This window comes from Ambystoma mexicanum, chromosome 3q (genome assembly GCF_040938575.1).
Source record: "Ambystoma mexicanum isolate Mex_15411 chromosome 3q, UKY_AmexF1_1, whole genome shotgun sequence".
In the NCBI taxonomy this organism is placed as follows: domain Eukaryota; kingdom Metazoa; phylum Chordata; class Amphibia; order Caudata; family Ambystomatidae; genus Ambystoma; species Ambystoma mexicanum.
Genome location: NC_090926.1, coordinates 170,492,880 through 170,519,633, shown reverse-complemented (window position 1 = coordinate 170,519,633; position 26,754 = coordinate 170,492,880). Strand labels below are relative to the sequence as shown.

Genomic DNA, 26,754 nt, shown 5'->3' with positions numbered 1-26,754 from the left:
AAAAATGGTCAGTAAAATCTAAAATTACATGTCCAGATTATTCCTGATAAACCCATAATGAATCACTTTGTAGTTGACCGATCTGTTTTCAATGTCTGTAGCACCCAATTAAGCTTTCTGTTTGTCACAGTTCTTCTAAAGGTGGAGCATTACCCATCTTGGGTGGATTTATGGAGTGAGGGAAGGTGTTTCCCAAAGAGTGGCATACATCCAGGCCACACATTGGCATGCTGCCTCTGTTCCTTCAGACTCTGCAGCAGCTTGCTAACCTCTCCCTCACCCTGCACTGTGGCAGGATCATTCAACTGAGCTTCTGAATAACTAAACCAAGGCTCTTGACATGCTCTGGCAGACACATGCACAATTTAGCTGACATGAAATATTGTCAGTGTCAGTCCATGGGTATACAGTGTTAATAACGAATTAACAATAAGTAATGTATTTTATAACGAAACATAAATAACGAAAACATGTCGAATTTTGTGTTTAAAAGTATATGTGGGCGGTGGGGTAAGGGATTAAAACGGGTCGGGAGAGTGTTTGGGTGAGGTAGTAAAGATAAGGAAAAGGGGGTTTTCGGGGGGGGAATAAATAGAGATTCTAAATGTTTTTGTTTGAAATTCGTTATAAAATGTTTCGTTATTTTTAATTTGTTATTAACACGTGGAGACCACGGTACTCTTTCAGCCCTAGGAGCTTCTATGAAACTTGTTTCAGTTGTGATGGCTCTTAATTTCCGAAAATTCATCTCCTTACCAAGTGACTTGGTTGATTGGAGCATCTCCTCCAGATCATACTCCATTCAATCTCCAGATAGTGCACAATACCCTGTATGTTTTAGGGTTTTCTATCACAGAAGGCACATCTAGCCTGATTCTAGGAGCTGATATGGAATGTTTGCCCTGATGTCTTCATGCCTACATCTTATTTTTCAGGGCAGAATGAGATAATGTCATTGGAAACCAGCCCTCAATTGAGTTCAAATCTCAACCTCATTCCAAAGCTAATCAGATGTCTACTACGGAGCATAAGTTCATGATGTGGTGACGACATATTATTACTATTGTATTTATTGAGAGCAGACCTAGCTTCGAGAAGTAACAGAGCGCTCAGAGTGCTTTTCAGAGTTAACAGAACAGATATACAGCAGGGGGCAAGATACATAGGGGCACAGAGGAGGGTTACAGCTGTACCGGGTGACGGGGATGAGAAGGGCAGGTGGCTTCTAGTGAGTAAGGTGGTGCGAGGGGCAATGTGATGGCATTGAGGAGGAGACTCCTTGAAGAGGTGGGTCTTGAGTTATTTTCTGAATTGTAGGAGGGTGGGGGCGAGTCTGATGCTGATGGGGAGGAGGTTCCATAACCTTGGGGTGTAGTTGGGTGACTTGAGGGCGACTCCCTTATACATGATGCAGCAAGACTTGAAGGTGGTTCGTGCTTGCAGTGGGAGCCAGTGAATATCGATCAAGGCCGGGGTGATGTGGTTGCATCCGCGTAAACCCTTGATGAGGCGTGTGGCCATGTGTAGGACACTTCCCGGCCACAAGGGAGAATCTTCTTAAAGTTATTTTTACCTTCCACACACTCATGATCTGAATCCTCTGGATACAGTGGAAAAGCCCATCATGTATACTTTCATGGATTTTAGCCTTCTCTGGATAATCTGGATCACAGCAATGTTCTGATTCTTGGGCAATATTTCTTGGTCTTAAATCCTTGCTTACAGCAAACTAAGGAAAGTTTGTTCATATTTTTTAGAGCCAGACCAGTGCAATGTGTTAGCTGAACAAGCAGGGAGGTAATAGATTCTGGCCTTTGTCTGTAGCAGAGCTGATCTGAGACTTGGAACGCCTATACAATCTCTTCCTGATCGTGCACCGTCTGTAAGGCTTTTTTTTTTTCAAGTAAGTTTTTATTGGCATTTTTCATAACATTAGCGGTAACAACAATAAAAAAAAAAAGACAACCCCCTCTTGGTTGACTGCCTCCAAAACAGTTTCCCAGTAAGGCACTTTCGAAGGGATTGTGTCCTCCGACGTATTCCTTATCTTTGATAATACGTTTCCTGCTTGCTGGCCTCGGAAATTTTTTCTGTAGAGGGCGCTGCGGGTCGACGTCCGCCGAGTCGATGTCCCTCGACGGCCACCGTATCGGCGCCGACGTCACCATGCCCATAAATAGCCACGCGCTGCGTTCGTTGCTCAGTTCTGTTTTTCCGTGCTTCGTGGGGCCTCGGAACGTCGTTGCTCAGTTCAGTCAGGATAACTCTATATCTACTACGAATAATACCTACTTGTTCTCGATGGCATCTTCATCGGAGCCGACGACGCCGCGATCCGGCTTCAAGAAATGTCGAGACTGCAGTAAAAAAATGTCGATAACGAATCCACACAGGATCTGCTTTTGGTGCTTGGGATCCGAGCACCATTGTTCGGAGTGTGAGGACTGCATATCCATGACGGCGAAAGCCTTGAAGGAGCGCAAGGGGAAGCTCGAGAGAGGTAAGTCAAAAAACCTCCTCGAAGGTTTCTTCGGCTGAGTCGAGGCATTCGTCTCCTCGCCGTCAAACATTCCCACTCTAGATCTCGAAGTAGCTCCAACCATTCGTCGAGATCAAGACACTCAAAAAAGAGACGTCGAAGATCCCCTTCCTCGTCGTCTTCTGTGTCCCCAGAAAGGGTCTCCTGTCCCACAAAACACAGCTCTCAAGCTGAGTGGGAGGAATTCAGAAAGAAAATGTTAAACGTCTTTGAGAACGCGGCCTCGACCCCCTCGAAGACAGCTGAGGGTGATGCCCCGGGTGAAAAACCCAAAAAATCAAAACGCCGCGAGTCGCAGCATCCGGCGAAACATTCCACCCGAGAGCGCCACGAGCCATCGGGAAAGAAGGCACCATCTTCGACACCGTTGTCGAGGCTTCCTTCGACGCCATCGTCAAAGATTCCTTCTACGCATGGATCGGCGCCATCGACGCCGTTGTCGAACGGTTCATCGACGCCATCATCGACGCCGATGAAAGAGAAGACCAAGGCTACTCCACAGCCAACAGTGATTCCAAGGGCCTCCGGCACGACGCCGAGACCGTCGTCGATGTTCTCAAGTAGGATCCCGATCCTCTCGAGTTCTTCAAGACCCCTTGCAGTTTTTTCGATGCCGTTCTCGGCGCCTTTGTAGCCTGTCACATCGGCGTCGACGACATCAACGTTTTCTCGCCCAATAATGACGAGTTTGGCTCCTTCTGCCTTAGAGATGGGTTTTACACCATTTCAGAGGTCAGAGTACCCTGGACTATCTTCAATTTATGAAGAGGGGGAAGATTCTGACCAGGAAACATTTGGGTTACAGAGGACCACACTGCCTATTTCAGAGGATTTCACCTCTGAGGAAAGAAGGCTGAAGGACCTACATGAGGCAAGTGGGCTGGACACTTCCCCAGAAGTGGAATTTGTTAAGCCAGATCCAGGGGAACATGCCGAAACACCCTATAGAACCCTTATGGCAAGGATTATTGAATTTATGAGTTGGTCTGCGCCTTCCCCTGTTTTTCAACAGGATGATTTAACAGACATATTAGACAAAGGTCCACAGGAGGACCCTGTGGTCCCCTTCCATGCAGCCTTGCAAAGGAAAATTGCATCTAATTGGGAAACTCCTGAAGTTATCACTGCGGTCAATAAAAGATTGTCAGCCAAGTATAGGGTAGTGGCTGCTGACCCTGAATACTTATCAAAACACCCGACTCCAGAGAGCCTGGTGGTTCAAGCGGCAACTTCATCAAGCAGTAGGACCGCTTACCCGCTTACCCTACTGTCCCACAGGATAGAGATGACAAGAGGTACGACTCTATGGCGAAGAAAGTCTTCTCTGCTTGTAGTATGGCGTTGAAGTCCATCAACGCCACCTGTACACTCGCCAGGTTCAGTCACACACTATGGGATTGTGCTTCATCAGCGGCTGACTGCATACCCGAAGGAGAGGAAAAGGAAGCCTTCCTTAACATTATTAAAGATGGCAAAAATGCCATGTGCGAATCACTTCAAACTGGCATCGATTCCGCTGACAGTATCAGCAGGGCCATGGCGGCAAGTACAACAATCCGCAGGCATGCGTGGTTGCGAAAGTCTGGCTTTGCTCCAGATGTACAGGCCAGACTTTTGAATATGCCCTTTGACGGCTCTTCACTATTCGGAAATAAGGCTGATGACAGTCTGGAAAAGTTAGTTAAGTTAAGTCAAAGAGGCCAAAGGTGATCCACCCGAGATGGACGGGTCAAAAGTACTAAGGCCGCAGCAGCAGCAGGTGCCTATTTACCCTTGTCATCTGCATCAGCCGCCCCCAAACCACTCTGAGGCCTTTCCACACAATACACCTGTAGTGGGCAGGTTAACTCGCCATCTGACGGAATGGCAGGCTATAACGTCAGATGCTTGGGCATTGGAGACAGTTGCCCAGGGTTACTGCCTACCCTTTCTACACATCAGAGTCATCCACCGGGGAACAGCTCTCTAAAAGTTCCAGATTCGCTCCTCTTGCAGGAAATTATAGACCTGCTAGAGAAAGGTGCCATAGAACTGGTACCTGTAGCGGACAGGAACAAGGGCTCGTACTCCCCCTACTTTCTCATACCAAAGAAGGACGGAGGACTGAGACCCATCCTGGACTTACAAGAATGGACTCGGGAAGGACAAGTTCAAGATGGTAACTCTCTCTCAGATCCTTCAGGCCCTCCAGCTCCAGGACTGACTGGTATCTCTGGACCTTCAGGATGCTTATTTCCATGTGCCAATCCATCTCAAACACAGGAAATACCTGAGGTTTGCAATTGGCGACTCTCATTATCAATTTCAAGTTCTGCCATTTGGGCTGACCTCCGCCCAGAGGGTCTTCACCAAGCTAATGTCGGTAGTGGCTGCGAGTCTAAGGAGGGAAGGGATCCACGTCTACCCCTACCTGGACGATTGGCTGATCAGGGCTGTATCTTCGGAACAAGCTCAGATCCAGCTAGATTATGTCTGCCACTTCCTTCACAAACTGGGCTTCTCCCTCAATTTAAAGAAGTCACAGATGATACCATCACAGAGACTCCAGTTCATTGGAGCGGTCCTGGACACTTCCCTGGGAAAAGCCTCGCCACCAGAGGTGAGGGCTCAAGATATTCTACAGATGGTCACCAAGTTTCAAAATGCCCAACGTCTCCCAGCCTTCGACTTTTTGAGGTTGCTAGGCCTCATGGCATCCTGCATCTTCCTTGTGCCAGAGGCTCGCCTGAGAATGAGATCTCTTCAGTGGGCACTGAGAAGTCAGTGGTCGCAATTCTCAGGGAGAATGACAGATCTCCTCCAGATTCCGGACAAGGTAGCCCGCGACCTTCAATGGTGGGCCTATCCAGAGAACATCTTGAAAGGAGAACTGTTTTGGCAACCATGGCCGGAGATAACAGTAGTCACAGACGCCTCACTCACGAGGTCGGGGGCCCATGCCAACGACTTGACCATCAGCGGTCGTTGTTCTCCATCGGAGTCCAGACTACACATCAACCTATTGGAGCTGAGAGCGATCAGACTAGCGCTGAAAGCTTTCCTGCCATCAGTACAGGGGAGAAATGTCCTGATAATGACGGACAACACGGTGGCCATGCACTACCTCAACAAAATAGGAGGCGTAGGATCACTGCCACTGTGCAGAGAGGCGATGCAGCTCTGGTTATGGGCAATTCGGGAAGGAATCTCTCTATCGGCAGTCCACCTAGCCGGAGAGAAGAACTTTACAGCGGACGCTCTGAGCAGGCAGAGCACTGTCTCCCACGAGTGGGAGCTAGCTCAGGAAGTCCTTCAAGAGATCTTCGCCCTTTGGGGAACCCCTCAGGTGGATCTGTTCGCCACAAGCACCAACGGGAAGTGCGATCTGTTCTGCTCAAGGGAATTTCCCCCGAGAGGAGCTCTGGGAGACGCGTTTGTAGTGGACTGGGAGTTTTCACTCCTTTACGCGTTTCCACCAGTCCCTGTTATTCCTCAAATGATCAGGCGGTTGAGAAGATTCCGGAAAACCATGATCCTTATTGCCCCGGATTGGGCCAGGAGAACGTGGTACCCGGACCTTCTAGATATGTCCATCTGCCCTCCAATCCGTCTTCCACTCAAAGAGAATCTTCTCTCGCAGAAGGGAGGTCAGGTTCTCCATCCAGACACCAGAACCCTCAACCTTCACGCTTGGCGTCTGAAAGGGTGAGGTACAAGGATTGGGATCTCCCTGATGACGTCATAGAGGTGTTGCTTTCGGCCAGAAGGCCAGCAACAAAGTCTTTATACCGCTGCCGTTGGAACAAATTTTGCAGCGGGTGTAGGGAAGAGAATATCAACCCTTTTTCATGTGGTACACCAGCAGTGTTTTCGTTTCTACTCTACTTGGCAAACTCAGGCCTTCAAGTTGGCACTGTAAAAGGCTATCTCGCAGCGCTTTCTATCTTCAAGCGCACTGCAGAGGAACCATCATATTTCAAACTTCCTCTAGTGGTACAATTTCTCAAGGGATTAACTAATGTTTATCCCCCAAAACCATTCCAGGTTCCCTTATGGGACTTAAACTTAGTCTTAAACTTCCTAATGGGCACTCCATTCGAACCACTTCACTCTTGTTCGCTGAGATTTCTCATGCTTAAAACTGTCCTATTGGTAGCACTAACATCTGCTAGGAGGGTGAGCGAGCTACAAGCTCTCTCCTGTAAACCCCCACATACAATTTTCCACAAGGACAAAGTTGTCCTACAGGTGAAGCCTAATTTACTCCCAAAGGTGGTTTCTGAATTCCATATTACTCAGAAAATTACCTTACCTTCGTTCTACCCTCCTCCCCATCCGGGGAAAGAGGAGGAAAGGCTACATAGGATGGACCCAAGGCGAGCTCTCAGCTTTTATATCAGCAGAATGGCTAGGATCAGGCAAGCAGACCAACTGTTTGTAGGATACTCAGGTCACAAGTTGGGACTACCCATAACAAAACAAACCATCTCCAGGTGGATTATTTTGGCCATTCTGGAATGTTACAAACTGGCAGGGAAAGAGCCACCCCAAAAGCTTAGGGCTCATTCAACCAGGGGTATCGCAGCCTCTTCGGCTCTCCAAAGAGGGGTACCGGTCCGAGACATATGTGCGGCTGCCACATGGTCGTCCGCACATACATTCACAAAATGTTACAATCTGGATTCCTCCACTACTCAAGAGACCAGATTTGGCAAGGCCGTATTACATTCGGTTCATCCCTAAAGGGATACATAACATTCTCACTCCCACCTCCAATTACATGCCACTGCTATGGGAGTCTATCAAAGATAAGGAATACGTCGGAGGACACAATCCCTTCGAAGAACAAGTTACTTCTTACCTTGTAACGTTCTTTCGACAGGATGTTCCTCCGACGTATTCCTTATCGCCTCTCCCATCCATCCCCGCAGTGATACTTCCCTTGTGGTTGCAGTTTACGCTCCTTCAAGGTCAATAACCAATTCAGGCATGACTTTTCTTATGCTACAAAACGGAACTGAGCAACGGACGCAGCGCGTGGCTATATATGGGCATGGTGACGTCGGCGCCGATACAGTGGCCATCGAGGGACATCGACTCGGCGGACGTCGACGCGCAGCGCCCTCTACAGAAAAAAATTCCAAGCCCAGCAAGCTGGAAACGTATTATCAAAGATAAGGAATACGTCGGAGGAACATCCCGTCGAAAGAACGTTACAAGGTAAGAAGTAACTTGTTCATCTTCGGGCAGGTCCACCATATGTGCTCCCACGTTCCCTCTACCTCACAGGCTCTCCAGCAAAGGGGTGATACTCCCGGATACATACTATGAAGCTTCCGGGGAGTCAAATGACATCGGATCATGAGTTTCAACCAAATCTGCCTTATTTATAGAGACTTTGTTAACTTGGGGATCTAAGACCACAGACCAATCATTACAACACACCGCCCGTCCCGCTGATGCCTCCCAACTCTTCATGTATGGCCTCTCTGGGGGATGCTCTCCTGACTTCAAGTGCCTATAGATTGCTGTGATCAAATGTCTATCCCCAGTCTCCCTAGAGAGATACCTTTCGAACGGGATCAGCTGTCGCCTTGCCGCTTATTGCATGGTAGGATGGTGCAGCCAATGCCTCAGTTGAAGATACCGAAACCTTTCCCTTTCACCCACTTCAAAGTTCGCCTTACATTGATCGAACTGTTTCATTGCGCCACTAGTAAACATATCCCTTACCCTCCTGAAGCCACCCTGATACCAGGCCTCGAAGCCTGCTGTTTTATACCCCGGGGTAAACTGAGGATTGCCGAACAAGGGGGTGTAGGGTGAAGGGAAGGTAGTAAGGTGAGCCTCCCTCACGCCTTCGTCCCACACTTGGCTAACTAAGTCCAGAAGGGCGCTACAGTGCATGCGCCTGGGCCTATCCTGTTTCGGTTTCCATAGAACAAATTCTAAATCTTCACCCATAACCGCCCTACCCATTGACCTCCATACCTTTTCCCAGTCGTCTTGTTGCCTGTAAGGCTTATTTAAAAATAGCTGACACTATGATTCGCTTCGATCATGTTCCTCTAGTCTCGAACTTTCTGTGACTGTGTTGGCTTTACTTGTACCTTTTAGAAGAGCCTAGTTAGCTTGAAAACCGCTACCAGGAGTGAGGTTTGACTCCTGCTACCACCTGGTGCCATACAAACCGACCAATGTGACATTACTGACATAAAGTCCAGGGGTATTTTGGGCACATCTAGAAGTCATTTCAGTAATACTGGTTAATATATAAAAGACAGTTATTGTTTGCATCTCCGTGTGGAAGTTAGATTTGCAGCATGCTGTGGACTTGCTCCTTGTTCTGCAAAGGAAGCTCCTGGTCACTGGAAAACCCATAATATGTTACAAGCTGGACATCAAGGAGCTGCCCTCCAGCTTGTAACAGACATTACATCTTCGACTCTTCCTCTGAATCCAGATCTCGGGAGGACGCGGTCCTTCATCACTCGCTTACATTGCTGAACTTAAAAACCTGTTCCCTGAAATGTTAGCTTATGTGCATCTCTACGTTTTTGAGAGAACTACTGTAGTTTTTGTTTGTAGCCAAGTAGTCCACCAAGAAACAAAAGCCAGTGCTTGAAGTTTTGCCATTGAGACTTTGAAAAGCGGGTGACTCTTCTTTCAGCTTTAGTTGACAACCTCCGGTCGCTCATGCGCTACATGTCTTATGGTAGAATAGATGCATACAAGCCTTATATCTCTGCCATTGGTGCTTGTATTTGCATAGAGGACATATCCCTTACTTTGCTTGTAAATACAGTTGTGCGTAATTGTGGAGGATTGTTTTCTTCATGCCCACTAGTTCAACATGAATCTGTTATTACTATCTAAATGACACACTGTTAAGACCGATGTGTATGTGCAAATTAAATCTATCTTCAAGGAAAGCTTTTGTTGTTGTTTTGTTTCCATTTGAAGTCAGTAACATCCTCCTACTGTGACATAACAGCCAGAGAATCATGATATTTATAATAAACTACTGTGCTGTGCGGCAGTGGTATACAGCCTATTTGTTTTCCCTGGGCTCCACGAGACCCAAGAGAAGCTGGGAATTCCTGACACCCCAGCCAATTATTTTGCAGCTTCCCCTCTTCACCAACTGCAATGCTGGTTGGTATACGTGGGCAGTGCAAGGGGTACCAAAAGTACATGGCATACCATACACAAAGTAAAATGATGAATGAGTAGATTTCAACTGCGGGGTGTATTCCACTTCGTGGTTCTGAGTGATAAAGACCGAGCTTTGCTCTCATTGTCAATCTGATGTCACTTATAGCCCCTTTGTGGAATATGTACCCATAGTTCATCTATAATCCTATATAGATTCATAACATGCTCAAGAACAGGCTTTCATACATAGCGTTGTAATCTGTACAGTTCCTACCTTTGCGCTGATTGTAGTTGGATTACTTTCCATTGGGAGATATTTGCTAAATCTCATCATAGGCCTTATGATCTCAATTGCAGAAAACGCACTGCATTTGTTCATAGCTTTGAAATGTCCTACTGAAACAATTCTTCCGGAGTTTTATATTTATGTTCTATCCTATTTTAACAAAAGGCCAACCTACCTGTGCCAGATGGCTGCTCTCTTGCATTGACAAATCTGGACATTTGATGTGTCCTGATTCCACAGATACATCACACCCCTTTTACTTGGGCTAAGACTGGGTTGGTGGCCTTTCAAAGGCGTGTACCTGTTTTTGACGTTTGTTTTACATCCTAGGTTAGATCGCTTGCATTTTGCAAGCATGAATCATTCTTCACCGGAAGATGCTTTCTTTAGACAATAAATGGTTCAATTTAGCCTGAAGCTGGCTCTGTATATACGGTCTCTTCGACTGGGTGCAATGGCTGGCTTTATGAGGAGGTAGAGAAGCACAGTAGCTACATTAAAAATAACTGAAATAACTTTGATGGAGATTCGCATTCTCTTGTGCAGCTTTAATTTTTGGTTGTCTTAGGTTCTCTTTCTCGCTTCAGTCATTCTCCTCACTTGTTGGTCTTGACATTATAGCTAACATCACTCAGGTAAGAGTTGCTAGGAATAAGAATGAAGGCTGATTACTTTAGGAGGATGACTGAAGAATGAGAATTAGATGTAAGAAGGGGAAATGAGGTGCCCTAAAATGGCCCTGACCAGTGTCTACAATCCTCTTTTATCTTTCTTACACCTCATTTTCACTTCTCGTTCATCCTCGTGCTTTTCCGTTGTATTCTTCAGATGGTTGGAGTGATACACTAGGAATAAAAATAAAGACTGAAGAGGATGAATGAGGAGTCAGATGGAGGCATAAGACGAAATTGGATGTCCTAGTGGTGTCTTTTATTAGGAAATTCACATTTTGCTTCCTACTCACTTCGCAGATATCCTCCTCACTTACCCTCCTAGTTTTCAGTTTGTCTCCTCACACTTAATTCTTACATTAGATCAAATAACTGGAAAAATAACACGCTGAAATGTGTGAAACACAATGGGGAAGCTAAAATGAGAGGGATGCAAGTGATCTAGATCATACAATATGAATGGATTATTTGTAATGACCTAAATCCCTTGATGGAGCTGGTAATGAGTAGTTACTTGCCCTCAATATGAATCACATGTATCGAGCAAGTAACTTTTTCTTCCAATAGGCACTCTGTTCTTCTGCTGTGTGTTCTTGTAATCGATGCAGAGTTCAAATGCATGATTTATGATTTTGTGCACCATGGATAGTGTTTCATATGTCTGCTGTAACATTTTCTACTCTACATACACATCAGTTTTTATTTGCAATGTTTTGAAAAGTGTGCCCCCAAAGATTAAATGTTAAAAGATGTATGCTGTCTTCAATGGTTAATAATTTACATTGACCCAGTAACATCATTACTGTAGTAACATTGATGTTTGGATATACAAAATTAACTGCATGAAGAAGTATTTTTTTGATTGTTTGATATTGTAAGAAATATTGGTACTTGTCATGTTACCTTTCCATGCATACTTGTGGGAGTTCCATGCTACAGAACTGATACGCAGAATTTATACACAGAAATACCCGTTAATTATACAGTAAAGGCAGTTTGTATGTGCAGCCAGAGTCCTGCCCGTGTAGGTAACACTGTCTGCTCCGCCCACCATTTCATTTCTCTGCACTTGGTGGGACTGAATATCCTCCGAGCAGACAGTTTATGCTGTGCTTTTTCCCCCTTTTTAAAAAAAAATATATATTTTTATTCAGGAATAAGGCTTGAGTGTCAGCTACTTCCTCCTGTGACGGCTAAATCCAAATCCAGTTTCTCAGTGTGCAACAGCTGCGAGCACCTGTGCTCACTTCACTTTTAGTGTGAACGCTTTCTAGACTGATTTGGCGTTTAGAGGGTCTTTTCTTGTACTCTCCACCTTAACACAATCACCTCAAAGAAGGGACAGGAAATTGACACTGTTTGCTTAAAGGCACCCAGCCCAATGATTCCATCTTGGGGATCACATGTCTCAGGATGGACTCTTGTGGTTGTTGCATGCTTGCTTATGGTAGTGGGGACACCCCATAGGTGCCACACTTCAGGTCTCAAATGAAACTCCTCCCAGAGGATACCATTTTAGGGGTTAACACCCAGACCCTGAAGTTTCTCCATGGCGGGCTAAGACCGAGGTACCTCCCCTGAGATTTCCTATCACAAGGTTCTATTGGCTGATGTGACCACTCGGTCACACCACCTATATATCCTGCTTGGGCTAACACCCAAGGACTTTTCTCTTGAGGACTATCAAGCCTTTGTCCAATTTTTGTGCTGGGGTTCGCCCTGTTCTTCAGAACAGTAACTTTGGTGTCATGTACTAGGTCGCAACCTATGCCCCAATGCTTCCTTGTGTCGAGTCATGCATATTTGCCTGCAAAGGAAAAGGGTGGACTGTGCTGAAGAGCATGATGCAGTTATGATGCAGACACAATCTGTCTTCTTCCAGACAAGGCACGAATGAGACAAGGACTTACTACTCCTTCCTCCAGTGCTGCATTGGGTAGGTTTTGTGGTCAGAGCCTTCACGAATCCCCCAGTAGTTTGTTTGTCTCCCTTATCGTTAACGCTTCAATGCATAGACCCTTGCTCTGTATGTGCAGAGATAATTATTACTGACAACCAGCCTCCAAGGGATTCTGGTCAAGGTCTTTGCTCTCTCACCCGAGGAAACCTGTTTTACCAAATTTCTCTATCCATGATGTCATACTTTCAGGAGTTGATTAAGGAAGTAATCCCTTAACCGCTTAAATCTACCATACTTCCATTCATTCAACCCTGCCCTCCATCTTGGGGGCTAGCCCTCTTGAAACTCGGGCCATTCCATTTTCGGTGGACTGGCTGGCGGCCCCTGTCACCCCACTTGGACTATCTGTGCCACCCAGCTACTGGCTTGGCTCCTGACATCTAATCCTCATTCAACTGGACCCTCTACTTTCTGTTGGTCCATCTACTGTGGAAGTTGCTATTTGAGGTACCCTTAAAGACTACCCACAGTAGGTTTTCTAGTCAGTAAGCTAGGATAGGCCTTCTTGAATTCCTGGTGATCCATGTGCCGGATATGCCATAGGCAGAGTTGGTCTGCTCAACAGATCTTGCGGTGAGAGTAGCAGAATGTTTGGGTAACCCTCTTCAGGATGTCCTAGCAGAGGCAGCCAGCATGTGGCAAAATCCCACGCACACAGAGCTGGTTAACAAGTTGATTGACATATGATATAGACCACTCCCATCAGACGTGGTGTCTGGCATTACACCTGCAATGTCACTTTTTTCCGTGACGAGACCTGCTTCTGGGTGGCATAGGCATGAGGATGTACCCAAATTCTGCTCTTTACATTTGACAGGTAAACTCTGACATCCTGCTAGCTGCAACCAACAAACATTTCTGGAAAGTTTGAAAAATACCTCCCTGCGGATACAAAAAAGGGGTCTCAGAACATTTTGTGTTGTATTTAATGACCTTCAATGCCTGGTTCTCCGTAACAGCAGGGTTGGTCCGTACCAGTGCCTTCAAACACCACCACTGCTATGGTCTGTCATCACAACCACTGTGGGATGAAGTCTTAACTGTGCCTTTGGGTGATGGGCATCTTCAGCAGAAATCCACCCCAAGCATGGTCACACTAGGGCATTAAATTGTCTCGGGCACCAATGAAAAACTGGCGCACATGTGCAAATGGCAATTAATTCCTTTTGTGACAGACTGTTTGAATAGTACCCAAGGGGGAGGTTTTTGATAAAACGTGATGCAAATTGTGAATTTTAAAATATTTATTCAGTAATACTGGTCAAAGCTACTAGCCGCATAGTGAAGTAATTTATCAAACTGTCCCACATGTGCAGAAAATGTTTCCCACTGAGACAAAAAAAAGGGGTCTGCACTAGCATTTTTATTTTTCGTTCGGGCATTGCCCTATTGCCCCATAGGGCAGTCAGAGCCTGCCTCCACGCCCTTCCTCACCCAGGAGTAATTAACAAGAGTACAGTCTTAATCCGTCTGCTGTCTACCTCAAATCATCAGTTGGAACCTCACCTGGAAATTCTGCATGTTCTCTTCTAACAGTGGGGCACCTCTGAGTAGGGACGTTTGCAACATTCCTCGACTTCAAATGTACTCTGTCATCTAGATGGGCAAAGGCCTGCGATTGATGGCAGATGCTTTGAATCAATGCAAGGGGTTGGAAAGCACACTGGCGCAAGCCCTCCTAAAGTCTCGGGCCACAGTCTCATGCTCTATGATCTTTATCCCTCTGCAGTGACGGTGCAGGTTCTGGTTTTCATACCGTCTGATGCTAGCATCCCTCCTTCCAGTTAAAGTGCCCAGGAGAGTCAACTTGCTCCCATAAAGGGGTATGGGCTTGCAATATTGATCATTCATTCTCTTAATCTCTGTGCTTGGCGACTTGCGATATGGGCCACTCACCCTAAACTTTCTGGGCCTTTCCGTTGCCAATATAGAAATCAGAGTGGCTAGTAAGGACTCTGTTAGGACCCAATGCAACAGCAGGTGGACATGGTTTTGCCATTATTTTCAGAGGTGTATTTATCCTTTGATATGCAACCCAGACAACGTGCTGCCCTCCTTTCATCTCTGACTTGTTGAGAATGGGCATACATATAGAAGCTTGTTGAATTTCGCTACAGGTTTATTGCCCGACAAAGCTCGTTGTTAAAGGACACTTTGGTTCTCATTTTTACACGCCATTCAAGGTACTGCACCCTTAACAGGACGTGAGCATTGGTCTTTCGGCTGTGACGCTTAACCCTTCTGAACCCAGGGCCATGGGAGATGAAACGTTGTCCTGGGAGACTGGTCACCTTCCCATCAGCACGCAGGGTGAATTGCCATCGATGCCCGTTGGCTGCTGAACCGTTCATGATTTTCCACAAAAGCAAAGTAGTTCTGCATACCCTTCCATATTGTATTCCAACGGTCTTGTCAGACTTCTGTCTTTAACCCCCCCCCCTGCTCTTTGCAGAAACATCATCCTAAACAGCTTAGTGTTCATTCAATGAGAGCCAAGGTAACCTCTGTGGCCGTACAGAGGCGCATACCACCGATGTCCTTTTTAATGGGGCTACTTGGGCATCCCCATCTATTTTCTCTTGGCACTACTGTGTGGATATCTGCTCCCAGGCTGATGCCCTGTTCGGTCAGGAAGTTTTACAATGTTTTTTTAGCTAGTCTAGGCTAGACTGAGCCCAAACCCCTCCTTAGGCTCGTTTTCCTTGGAAACCTCATGCAAGTATGGTGGAAAGGGAAGGGACTTGGTAGTAAGAGCAGGTAGGCATCGGCCAGAGGTATAGAAAAGGAGTGAGGAATGCCATGGGTGGAGCCTAGAGTGGTGGGTCATGGCTGCACACCCTTCTGTCTTTGCCACAAAATCAGAGTTTTTGTTGGAGAAATATGTTTTGTTTTTGTCCGTGGAACAGAACTGCAAGTGTGGCGGAAACAAGGGCCACGAGTCCAGTAGCACCTATGGTGACTAACTTCTTGGTGATGTTCAATGTCTATGTGCAAGGAATTTCCTTCTTCTAACCTGCGTTTCTTTTTCTCCACAGACCTTTATAGTACTAAACAGAGGAAAAACAATCTTTCGATTTAGTGCCGCACCTGCCTTGTACCTTATAAGTCCTTTGAATCCATTTAGGAAATTCGCTATTAAAATTTTGATACATTCATATCCTTTTAAAGTTGCTGCTGCATTTGCTGACATTACTATAGTGTCGTCTTTGAAAAGTGTACTTGAATGGCATGCTGAACGAATGGTTCATCCAGGACGGTATTTGTGCAATACAATGACTGTTTTGCTTATCCGTAATTCCTTGTCTATAAATTGAATACATTAGATGTATTTAAAGTATTAAACATTGAACTATCAATACTACCAAAGCATTACAAAAAGTACAATTTCTACCGTAGACCACTGTCCCTCATACGCTGTCCTGTAATCTGATGTCAAGATACCATTATGAGTTACTGTATGGCAACATTTATAAAGAATGACGTCTAGCAATATACAACTCTTTGCATACACACCTTGCACAACGCACGTTTAGTTTACCTTCCATGTTTTAGATAATGTACGAAATACCTTTTAATGGACTCCGACACTGAAGCAGATAATGGCCTTCTCTTCTAGCCTGAGGCACTGGGATAGGCCATATATGGTGATGGTTATGAAGCATGGGTAGGGATAGGGAGGCTGTAAAGTGTATGGTAGGCATGAGGTCGTGTTTGAGGGGTTGAAGTAGTGTACTAGGTAGGGGGAAAAGCCTAGTCTGCCATATCAATAACCTGCTTTGTATATTTATGTAAACAACTGTGGTCTATTCAGTTGTTTTGCTACTCATGATATGGAGCTAGAAACTGAAACTGAATTTGACAGAGAAAACATATCACACTGTGCTGGCATTTGGGGCATATTTTTCCAGATCTGGCAAAAAAAGTCTCCCGGATCTCAAATGTGGGAAACACATTTGCACCCTTTATTTTATTGCGTTGGTACTGCTTTAAGCAATACTGCAGTGTCGAATCTGGTCTTTGAAACAGGGTCGCTGGGATCAGCAGCGAGATACGTCCACTAAGTATTTGATCGGCATTCTTTTTAATATTGAAATACCCAAGTACAGCTTTTTACGATTAAAAGGTGTGCACTTTTTATACTTTGCTTGCAACATTATAGGAAACCTTGGGTTATTTTACAGGTGCTCATGATTCCATTTCTGAGAGGCAAATATTTATGGGGGTGAGACCAAACACTGCAGCTCCCCTCCCCTTACTGTCGCCGGGCTGCTCGGCTCCCAAACCCCTGATGGGATCCCGCAGTAAAACGCAATCGATTTCCAGCACTGACTACACTAGGGAATATGAAGCCTTGCACCACGTCTTGGGCCATTCCCCTTGCTGTTGAGTATACCACAGCATCGAGGAGGGCGGACCTTCAAACCGAATTTTAGTGAGGTTTTGGTGCAGACAGGTAGAAACCTTTATCTCAACTTTTCCATACCCACAACAAAACGATCCCTTTTAAATTGTCACGGCAATCTTTCTCCAAATATGTTGCTATTATTTTAAGCCATTGGGCCTGATGTACAAAGAATCTGCCACCTGAAGATGCACGCAATACTGAACTAATAAAGGTGACCTGCAGATTTCTCTGGGCCGTGAGCTGGTGCAAATGACAGAATGTTTTGCCGTCTGAATGTTTGCGGCATGTGCAAGCACGTGGCTAACATTTGTGTTCATAAGCTCCAGGCACCCACGTGTGTGCTGTCTGCACAAGTCACACGATTAGGCCACAAAGCGCCATTATGCCTAGCTGTACTCCATAAAAAGGGAATTAAACGCACGGGGGATAGCAAACCGCTGCTTTCCCGATTTTAAAAACACAGCCAGCCAGTCGGAACTATTCTTTTACATTTACACTCTGCAGTCCTCCGCCCTGCACTTTTTCTAAACCAGCGCAGAGCAAAGGGTCCAAGTGTCCCATCGTAGGCGTGGAGCTGCATGAGCGCGCAGTGACCATGTGAATTTCCTAGGTTTTTTTCAAGCAATGAAGTGATACGTTGCCGTATCTCTTTACAACACCACTTTACTTGGGTGGAAGAAAGTGTCGTGGTTTGGGAACTTTCTTTTCGACAGTGAATCAGCCGCAACTAATGCGTTTCTGTCCTTTTTAATTTTTCTCTAGTTTATTTTTAGCCTCGTATTCTGTTAAATAAACAGTTTTCCCTTTTCTGTAACTTTTTTGAACTGTTCTTTTTTGCTCATGGAAATATCCCTTTTGGATGTGTCCCAAGGTCGCATCGTGAATAAAAGCTAGAGCGTGTCTTGTGTTCTTGCTTAAGAATATTCAGAGAAAGGATGTACTTTGTTTGAGAAGGCTCGATCATTATTGGGCATGGGATGGTTTAACATGACAGACGCGTTTTGCCCTTATTTGGCTACAGTAATCGCATCCCTGCAATCCTCTGGAATCAAGGTATTTCCTTAGAAGTTGAACCATCTTCCCCGCTGAAAGAGCGCAGAGGAACAGACTTCTCCAAAATATCACCTGAAGAGATAGCTACCTCCAAGATTGTTAATGGAGAAACTGCAGGAAACCCACCCTGAATACATGTTGACATGCCTGGCGAACCTTACAGTCCATAGTCCCGAGCGCTTTATCAGATACCAATGAGGACATAGACATGTACCCCGAGGACCTAATCATATCAAGCACATAAGGATATCAAAGGTAGAAAGTAGGGCACTTTGGATGATAGGACGCAACTATCACATGCGACCTGATTATTCAACTAATTCTTCAGGTATCCAATCAATATATCTAAAACATTACAGAGTGGTACATTTCAGAGTGGCACATAACACTGAAAAACAGGCTAGTGTGGCAAAGGGATTAAAAAGGGGCAGGGTGGGGTTGGGGTGGCGTTATAAGGGTAAGACAATGGGGTGTGGGGGGTTGGGGAAGACCCCCTCCAAATTAAAAAAATCAGTGTTTTTCTATATTTTATCCATGATGAATTTTACCACTCTGTAATTGTGGTTGGTAAGACCACATATAACCATTCTGCATGATAATGATTCTTTACATAAAGGCAACGATTACAAAATTATTTCTTGCGGTGGGATTGACATGTATGACTGAAAGTACGTATGTTCTAGTTGGAGTAGCTACCTGTTTTCTGCGATAGTAGCACAAAACCACAATCCGTAATATAGAAGTGGCCATTTCTACCGTGACACATATGAACTGGTAGTGTTGCATTTGTTGATTCTGATTTACGTAAAAATGCATGCTTCTTATATTTTGTTCTAGCCATTTGAAAGTTTGACGTTTAATATTCTGACAGTACCTCTGCACTTTTTGCTTAGTACAATAACTAGTCAATTGTAAAAGCTAGAACTTATACTAAATTGAAAGGACTGAAAACTATCAACATACTTCTTTGCATTGTTTGTTGTCCTCTTGCTTTCTTTTTTTTTGGCCAGATTTCGTGTTTTTCTTTTGTATGCTCTGTATTTAGTTTGTTCTTTCTGTCAACCTACAATGAATGCCTGAATACTCCTGTGGAATGCCGGGCTTAAAAAATAAATAAAAGCGGACACTGCATCCACTATCCGTCAACCGCTCTACCAAACAAGACCTGCAAAAATACCACAATCTTTTCTCTTTAGGTTAATGGTCACAGTGACCTGGTTAGTTAATCACAAGGGAGGAATACTGTTCTCCTATTTTGTGTTCCCACATAAATGTACGAAGTGTGAGGGGCCTGCTGATGCTGAATTATGCAAGACTGTGTCCGTCAGGTTGTGACAAACAGTTATGTAGCATTTTGTTTCTGAGCTATGTTTTCCTTGACCTCACTCTACAGTATTTAGCATGATCATTATGTGCACTATTTTGACCAACTGTGTGTTCATGACTTTTAGTAATCCTCCAGAATGGTCGAAGCAAGTGGAGTGAGTATTATTTCAGATTATATAATATTATTTCAACCTGAAGCCTGCCATTTCTAATATAAAGAGGAACGTTTTTCAAAGACGCCTATAGTACACATATCATGTTCTGCTCCACTTTGCATTTGCTATTGACCAATTTCAGTGCTTTTCAATTTAAAATCTTTTGCATGTGGTCCCACAGGAAGGGCATGCCATTTTTCTCTTGTGATAGACTGCCATTGAGTATAAGAAGATGGCATCCTTGTTTGCATTAATGTACTCTGCTTCAAAAAGTATTATTGCCAACATTTTGGGGAATGCAAACATGTTTCTTCCTACTTGTCCTGGATTTGGCTGCTACAGATTCCTGTGGATAAATGTAGACATCACTACTGTATGAATTCATGATTGCCAGTGTAGTAGAACCCCCATGGAAGAGAATGACATTGAATGGGTGTTGAGCAAGAGTGCCATCATATTTTCAACCTCCATCTCAAGGTGTTCCACTTGCTCAGCCACTTTATTCTCACCCATTCTCTTCTTGACTATGTGTGCCCTGTCCAGTATCCAAGTTGTATATGCATGTGTGCCATAATGGTTTGTGGTTACTCATTCTCTATTGAAAGAGGCCTCTACCTGATTTTTGTTTTGCCTGTGTTCACCCCCCCCCTCCAATAGAGTTTTAGTTCTCAATACGCGCTCACCCCAGACGTGTTGTAGCCCTGAATGCACATGTGTGTAGGTTAAACTGAGCATGGAACATTGGGTGTCAGTGGGTGTGGGCTATGCTTGTCTCTGGCTTAGTCATTGTGCAAATGTTTAAGAACAACAAAAGTGTCCATCATAACACAGTGCTTCAACCAAGCACATTTCCAGCCCCATTAAGAACCAGAAAGATCCACCCGCAGTGCACACATCTCCCTCCCTTTACATAGCTCAAGCCTGTAGCAGACAGTAATACTTGAGACACACACTCGCAAACCATAAACTTTCCTTTAGTAGGCACCCTTCTTTTAAATGGGAATGCCTACGGCCACCCTCTTATGCGGGGGAATAGGGGGGTGGCACCAGGTTAACAGATTCAGCTCATATTTTGCTTAAAGTTGTCCACTCCTTACCCACACCAGTCCTCTACTTTTTGTGGGTAAGGCGCACACGACCATAACCACCAGTATTGTTATTAATATGGGGTAGCTCACCCACAACTCATTCAGGCCTTCTACCCAGCCGACCTGCAGCAGGCAGTGCCAAAAGCGAAGACAGGCAGCAAGTCTCAATCATCCGTTTTCACACATTTAAGAGCTGCCGGAACGAAGCCCTTTGCGACCCCTCTCCAAAGAGACAATTCTGCTGTTCAGATTCAGTGCCTGTAATTTTGATCGTTACACTGCTCAAATGGTTTATCTGCCAGCATCGGTTTAACTTCGTCCTGCTGCTTTGAAGTCTTGCAGAACCTTCCACCCCAGCACTTGCTACATTTTTAAATGATGCATGAATACTTTTTGACAATGGACATCATTTCTCCTAATCCAACCACAAAGATTCATATTATTAATGGGATGCATGGGGGGCGGGTTTTACGCATTACTTTTCCTTTATTTCTCATAGCAGAAATAAAATGAGAAAGATGCTACATCTCACAGGAACCCTAGATGAACATGAACCCCACCAACTAACACCCAGTAAAGAGATATCTCCCCCACAAACGTAGTCCTCTTTTAGATTGTCCCTGTATCTTGGTTGTGTGAAGAAACTTTGATAGAATGCCATCATTGACATACGCTATTAGCAGCATATCATAATCCAAGAACAGTCCTCGTTCCACGTAGAATCTGAAAATGGGACTTCTTCCCCAATATTTGAGGCTGAAAAGAAGGAAACAGAAAGCATGTCGTTCAATAAGGGAAAATGGCAGAGATAATACTCTTGTCATTAATGAAAACGTCACTCTTCATCTTACTACTGGACATGATCAGACTTTTTAATTCATGGCACAAAGACTATGGGCCTCATTACGACCCTGGCGGAAATCGAAAAACGATGGCGGAAATGCAATACCGCCATCGAATAGCGCTCGGTGCGACTATGACCCGTCACCGCAAAGTACGATGCCATTAGCGACACCGTAGTGAACGCCAACGCTAACTGCACCAAGTACGCGCACGCGCGCCATGCCAAACCGTAATTACCACCATGGCGCAACGGTACGCGAATTCTGACCCTAGCGGATATGCACCTAACGCCATCAAGCACGGCGGAAAGTACCATTCCGCCATGGTGAGAAGTACGGCATCGCGAACCAACCGTAAACGGCCCCACTGAGTGCCTGTTCACCGCTCCCTGGCCACATTGTACAACTCCCCGTAGGTGCAATGAAGTCACACAATGCAACCAGTGAAATGTACTAGTCATCCATGCCTGCCAACGAACAAATGAATCTCAAGAGGGGCCAATGGGAGCTGCAGGGCACAGATGGCACGAATACAGAAGCCATCCCAATGGACATGACCTCAGTCTCCCACCAAGAAACGCACGCAAACACAGGCACCTGTGACCAGCAATATTCTGAAAATCACATCATTCCACCAATCCACCTGGCTGACCGGCATCTGTTACACAAAAGCTAATCCCCCGCCCCTGAGCATGACATCATTAAAACAGTCATATTGGCAGCCCTCATCCCTGACCTCACTGGGCTTCGTAGGCAAACGCGCCCAGCACAGTACCACGCAACTATACTCCGAAGCTGGAACCCAATGCAGATCTCCTCACAATACATCGCTCCCCAAATAGGAATATGCCACATCACTTGCAAAGAAGAACGCTACACGGTCCATATCAGAATAGAAATTTAATGCACAACAAATTCACCAAGCCCATACAGCCATTAGGCCATGAACCCCAAAACACATTTCACAATTGTGGGCTGCATCCGCAATAAATGACCAGCTACTTCTTGTGTGACGCCCTGTTCCTTCATGGTACACAGGGGCTACATTCTCGTACGAAAAGGCAACATGGAAGCGCCTAGAACCGCAGGGCCGTCCCAATAGGGAGGCACTAGTCCAGCTGAAAGGCCGAAATGTTGCTCCTAGCCACTAGTACTGCGTAAGGGCATGTGGCCCATTGGCGATCGTCCCATAAGATCGTAATGCTGCTCCACTGATTAACACGAAGCAGCAGGTGTCGGGAGTAAAATCCATCTGCAGGAGTGGCATACAGATGGCAGTGGCAAAAGGGGAGGAGATACCTGTCAACCAAATGAAATGAAAAAGAACAGTATGGCCATCAGAACTACATTTGAATTACTCACTTCAATGATCACACCAAATCCACAGCCATATGCATGCTAGCCCACTCCAAAGGATCATCACCACCCAAAAACCACTTGCGAATCATAACTATCTATATCGAGGTGAAAACACCATCACAAACGAGTGTACCTGTGCATGCGTCTGTTAAAACAGAATCCATCAGATGGGATTGGTAACGTGCATAGACACAAGTGTCTGAAGGCGCGTCGAGACAGGGAGGGCTCAACAAGGCCAGATAGATGATGGTCCCACTATGGCAGCCCTGCATCACATAGCGGACAGATTCCAAGAAGCCCTGTACATGGCAAACTCTGTATCAATTCATCTGTCCATGCATCCATTCATCATTCCCTCATCCCGTAATGAAAACGCCTGTTTCCATACTCAGATTACATGTGAAATTTCCATTGAGTCTGTGTGTTATGCAGCCTGCAAAATCCACTGTGCCCCAGCCCGTAATTCCAGTGTTGTGAAGTAACATGTATTTGGGAACGTCCGGCCTCATCGTCCACTTCGCCATTGCGCATCCCAAACTATTCATATCAATCATTGCATCCTCGCCATGGCCCCTGTCCCAAGGACATTGAACAATAGAACGTTATATTTGCAGTCAGACCTGTGGGCATCTCCTCGCCGCTAGCTGAAAACCGAAAGCGCCGCCCTTCGAATTCCTCATTTGCAACATCACGTCGAAAAGGCATCTGTGGCCGCTTGAAATCACAAATTAATCCATCTAGTGCGGCTGTGTGTGAAAATGGCAACTGCCTTCACTCACAAATGGGACGCCCCGCCCGTCGTTGAACCTCGGTACAGTGATGCATGAGGGTCCACCGTTACTCGAGTACTACATTCCACTGACCCTTCACAAGTCTGTTCGCGACTGCAAAGATAGTATGTGAAACAATGGGACCATAGCCGAATGAACATATCAACCAATGTTACACTGCCATCGGGTACAAATACATGATTGTAATAGCAAGATGCCATTCGTCGAATTGCAGCATTGTGTGCGGGACGTGCTCGCCCAAAGGGGAGAGCAGCTTGCACAGGTGGAATGAATCACCACAGGTGGAGGCCATACAGCCTGAAAACACATAAATTGCACGCCCAGTCTCCTCCCACAACCACTCCGAAATGCTACCGGCAGGACTAGCTATGTTGGCCCTGGGGGACCTGATAGCACTGCAGGTACTCCAACTTCAAGAAGAAGACGAACACCAATTACAACCGGCCGCACGGAGGAGACGCAGGAGGAGGAGGAGGGCAAGGCAGGGCCAGCAAGGGCCGCCAGCACAGCCACTACCACCACGCAGGCAGCCCGCAATCCCACGCCTCCGAGCACATCCGTTCAACCTCACTGATGAGCAGATCCACACCCTCTACCGTTTGGACCGGGACACCATAACCGCCATTGTGGACATGACACAGGCTGACCTTGTCAGCATGATAGATAGCCCAACCGCCATCCCACCCCTACTGAAGGTGGTGTCTGTACTCCACTTCCTGGCCACAGGCACCTACCAGCACACAGTCGGACAGTTGCATGGCATTTCACAGCCACTGTTCTCACGGACACTATTGCAAGTGCTCGATGCCCTCCTGAAGCACGCAGACGACTACATCTCTCTACCACGCTCGGAGCAGGAAATTACGAACACAAAAGTGGGATTCCATGCACTTGCCGGCATACCGGGTTGCATTGGTGCCATCGACTGCACCCATGTGGAATTGGTCGTCCCACATGCCATGGAGGCCCAGTACCGCAACCGGAAACAATTTCATTCTCTGAATGTACAAATGGTGTGTGACTCCAACAGGATCATTACACATTGTTGTGCCCGATTCCCTGGATCAACCCATGATTCTATGATCTTGAGGAACTCTACAATACCACGCTACATGGAGCGACACGCAGGGAACAGATCCTGGCTACTCGGTGAGTCTCATTTCATGCATGATGATGTGGGGTATGTGATGCGGCAATGACCTGGCAGGAAGGGGGGGGGGTGCGTACGTAGCAATGGCATTCCACATGATTCGTTTATCGTCCACATACAGGTGATGCCGGATATCCACTGAAGAGATGGCTCCTCACACCAGTCCGGAACCCACGGGACCAGCATGAGGAGGACTACAACCATGCCCACTCACGTACCCGTGTAGTCATAGAACAGGCATTCGGCCTACTGAAGACTCGTTTCCGGTGCCTCAGCAGGTCTGGCGGGGCACTCCTGTACCGCCATGTGAAGGTTGCGAAGATGGTGATGGCATGTGTCATGCTACACAACATGTGCGTACGTAGAAATGTGCCCATGCCCCCTGACGCAGAACTGCAAGCACCTGAAGATGGTCATGATGAGGGTGGGGATGTGGCAGCACCTCAAGGAGTCTGCGAGGCACAGGAGGGCCGTGACATTCGTCAGCATCTCATAGATGCATGCTTCTAGCACTCACGCCTGGTGGCTGATACATGGACACGGGACTCGTGGCACTGTGTGTGTATGGTACATGCACAATATGGACTGTACGCCTATAATGGCCTCGTACACAAAGATCAATGTCCACACATCTCATTGGTTGATCGTGCATTGTTTATGGCATATGTGATATCATGTTGAACACCTATCGACCCGCCACCCAAGTGAGCCCAACACCCCCCCTCCACCATCCTACCTCCCCCCCGAACACCAGTGTCCAGAAATGCTCATTGTCAGTGGGCAGTCGCTATTGCAAGCCCCCTCTGCGGGTATCAGGGGCACCCCTGCCTGTGGAGCGCAGGTTCCTCCCAGATCTACGTTGGGGGCTGCCCTGGACGGAACTTGCAACGGATGATGTCTCTGCCTGCTCACGTCCATGCATGTCCCTAAGGGTTTGTGAGAGCTCAGTGAGCACACGGCGCACTGCGGCAAGTTCGGCACATACGTCTTTGGACGTCGCATGCAGTTCCCCCCTCAGGCTCTCGGTGCTTCTCTCCATTTGGACTCTCAGGCTCTCAGTGCTACTCTCCATTTGGACTCTCAGGCACTCGGTGCTACTCTCCATTTGTGCCCTTAGTGTCTCTGTACTTCTCTCCATTTCTGCCCTAAGTGTCTCAGTTGATGTTTCTATGTCTGCCTTAGTGCCCCCACATTCATCGGCATGGTCCTTGAGGAGCGTGGCCAGTTGCTGCTGTTGCACGATTAACTGGTCGAGGGACTGTTGCCTCTGCTGGGCCATGGCCATTTGCGGTGGTGTCACAGAGTGGCTGTTCGCCTCATGTTGCCCTGCCACAGGGCTTGTGGGGGATGGCCAGTCGTCGTCTTGTGGGTGCCCCTGCGTGGTATCCTCATGGTGTACGGGATGGAACAGACAGGGGGATTCGGACAGGTCATGGATGGATCTGACTTCGACATCCCCGTTTTCTGTGTCGGAGCATGCTGCCATTAATGCAGTGTCACCTATGGTGCTGCTGCCACCAGAAGCAGTGCCTACTGTGGCATCCATTGGGGGGACCTGTGGTGGTGGTGGTGTGGGCATGCTGGCTGCTGGGGTGCCTGTTGGAGTTCCCTCCTCTGTGCTGCCACTTGATTTGTGCTGCTGCCGTGTCTTGATGCGTGCAGCTGAGGTGGAGGGTCTTTGGCCGTTGGTCTTGGCCCTCTTTGCAGGTGTGCTGGTAGGGGTGTCCTGGAGCTCGTCGTTTGGATCGGACCCTGTGGTGGAGTAAAGGAGGGCGAGCGTTATTAATGGGTCTGTGGAAATTGGAATGGCAATGTATCACATGCATTGGGGTGGTACCTGAGGGTGATTTGGGTCGGGGCCTTGGAGGTGGTTTCATTTGTGTGTGGTGTGAGGGTGCAGTTGTTTGGCAGCCTGCAGTTAGGGTGTGCCTGCTGCACGTGTAGAGGGTGTTTTTAGGATTTTTAATTATTTATGTATTTGATGTGAGTTTTGAA

General features: G+C 46.5%; 1 protein-coding gene across 7 annotated transcripts in view; it reads left to right on the top strand.

The window, feature by feature from the left end:
* SCN8A (sodium voltage-gated channel alpha subunit 8) overlaps positions 1–26,754 on the top strand; it is a 1,610,732-nt gene that overhangs the window by 266,264 nt on the left and 1,317,714 nt on the right. For all 7 annotated transcript variants that reach the window (XM_069653414.1, XM_069653412.1, XM_069653417.1 and 4 more), the window contains exons 3-4: positions 15,626–15,745; positions 19,441–19,529. In XM_069653414.1, the coding sequence (XP_069509515.1) occupies positions 15,626–15,745; positions 19,441–19,529 (209 nt within the window). The remainder of the gene's footprint in view (positions 1–15,625; positions 15,746–19,440; positions 19,530–26,754) is intronic.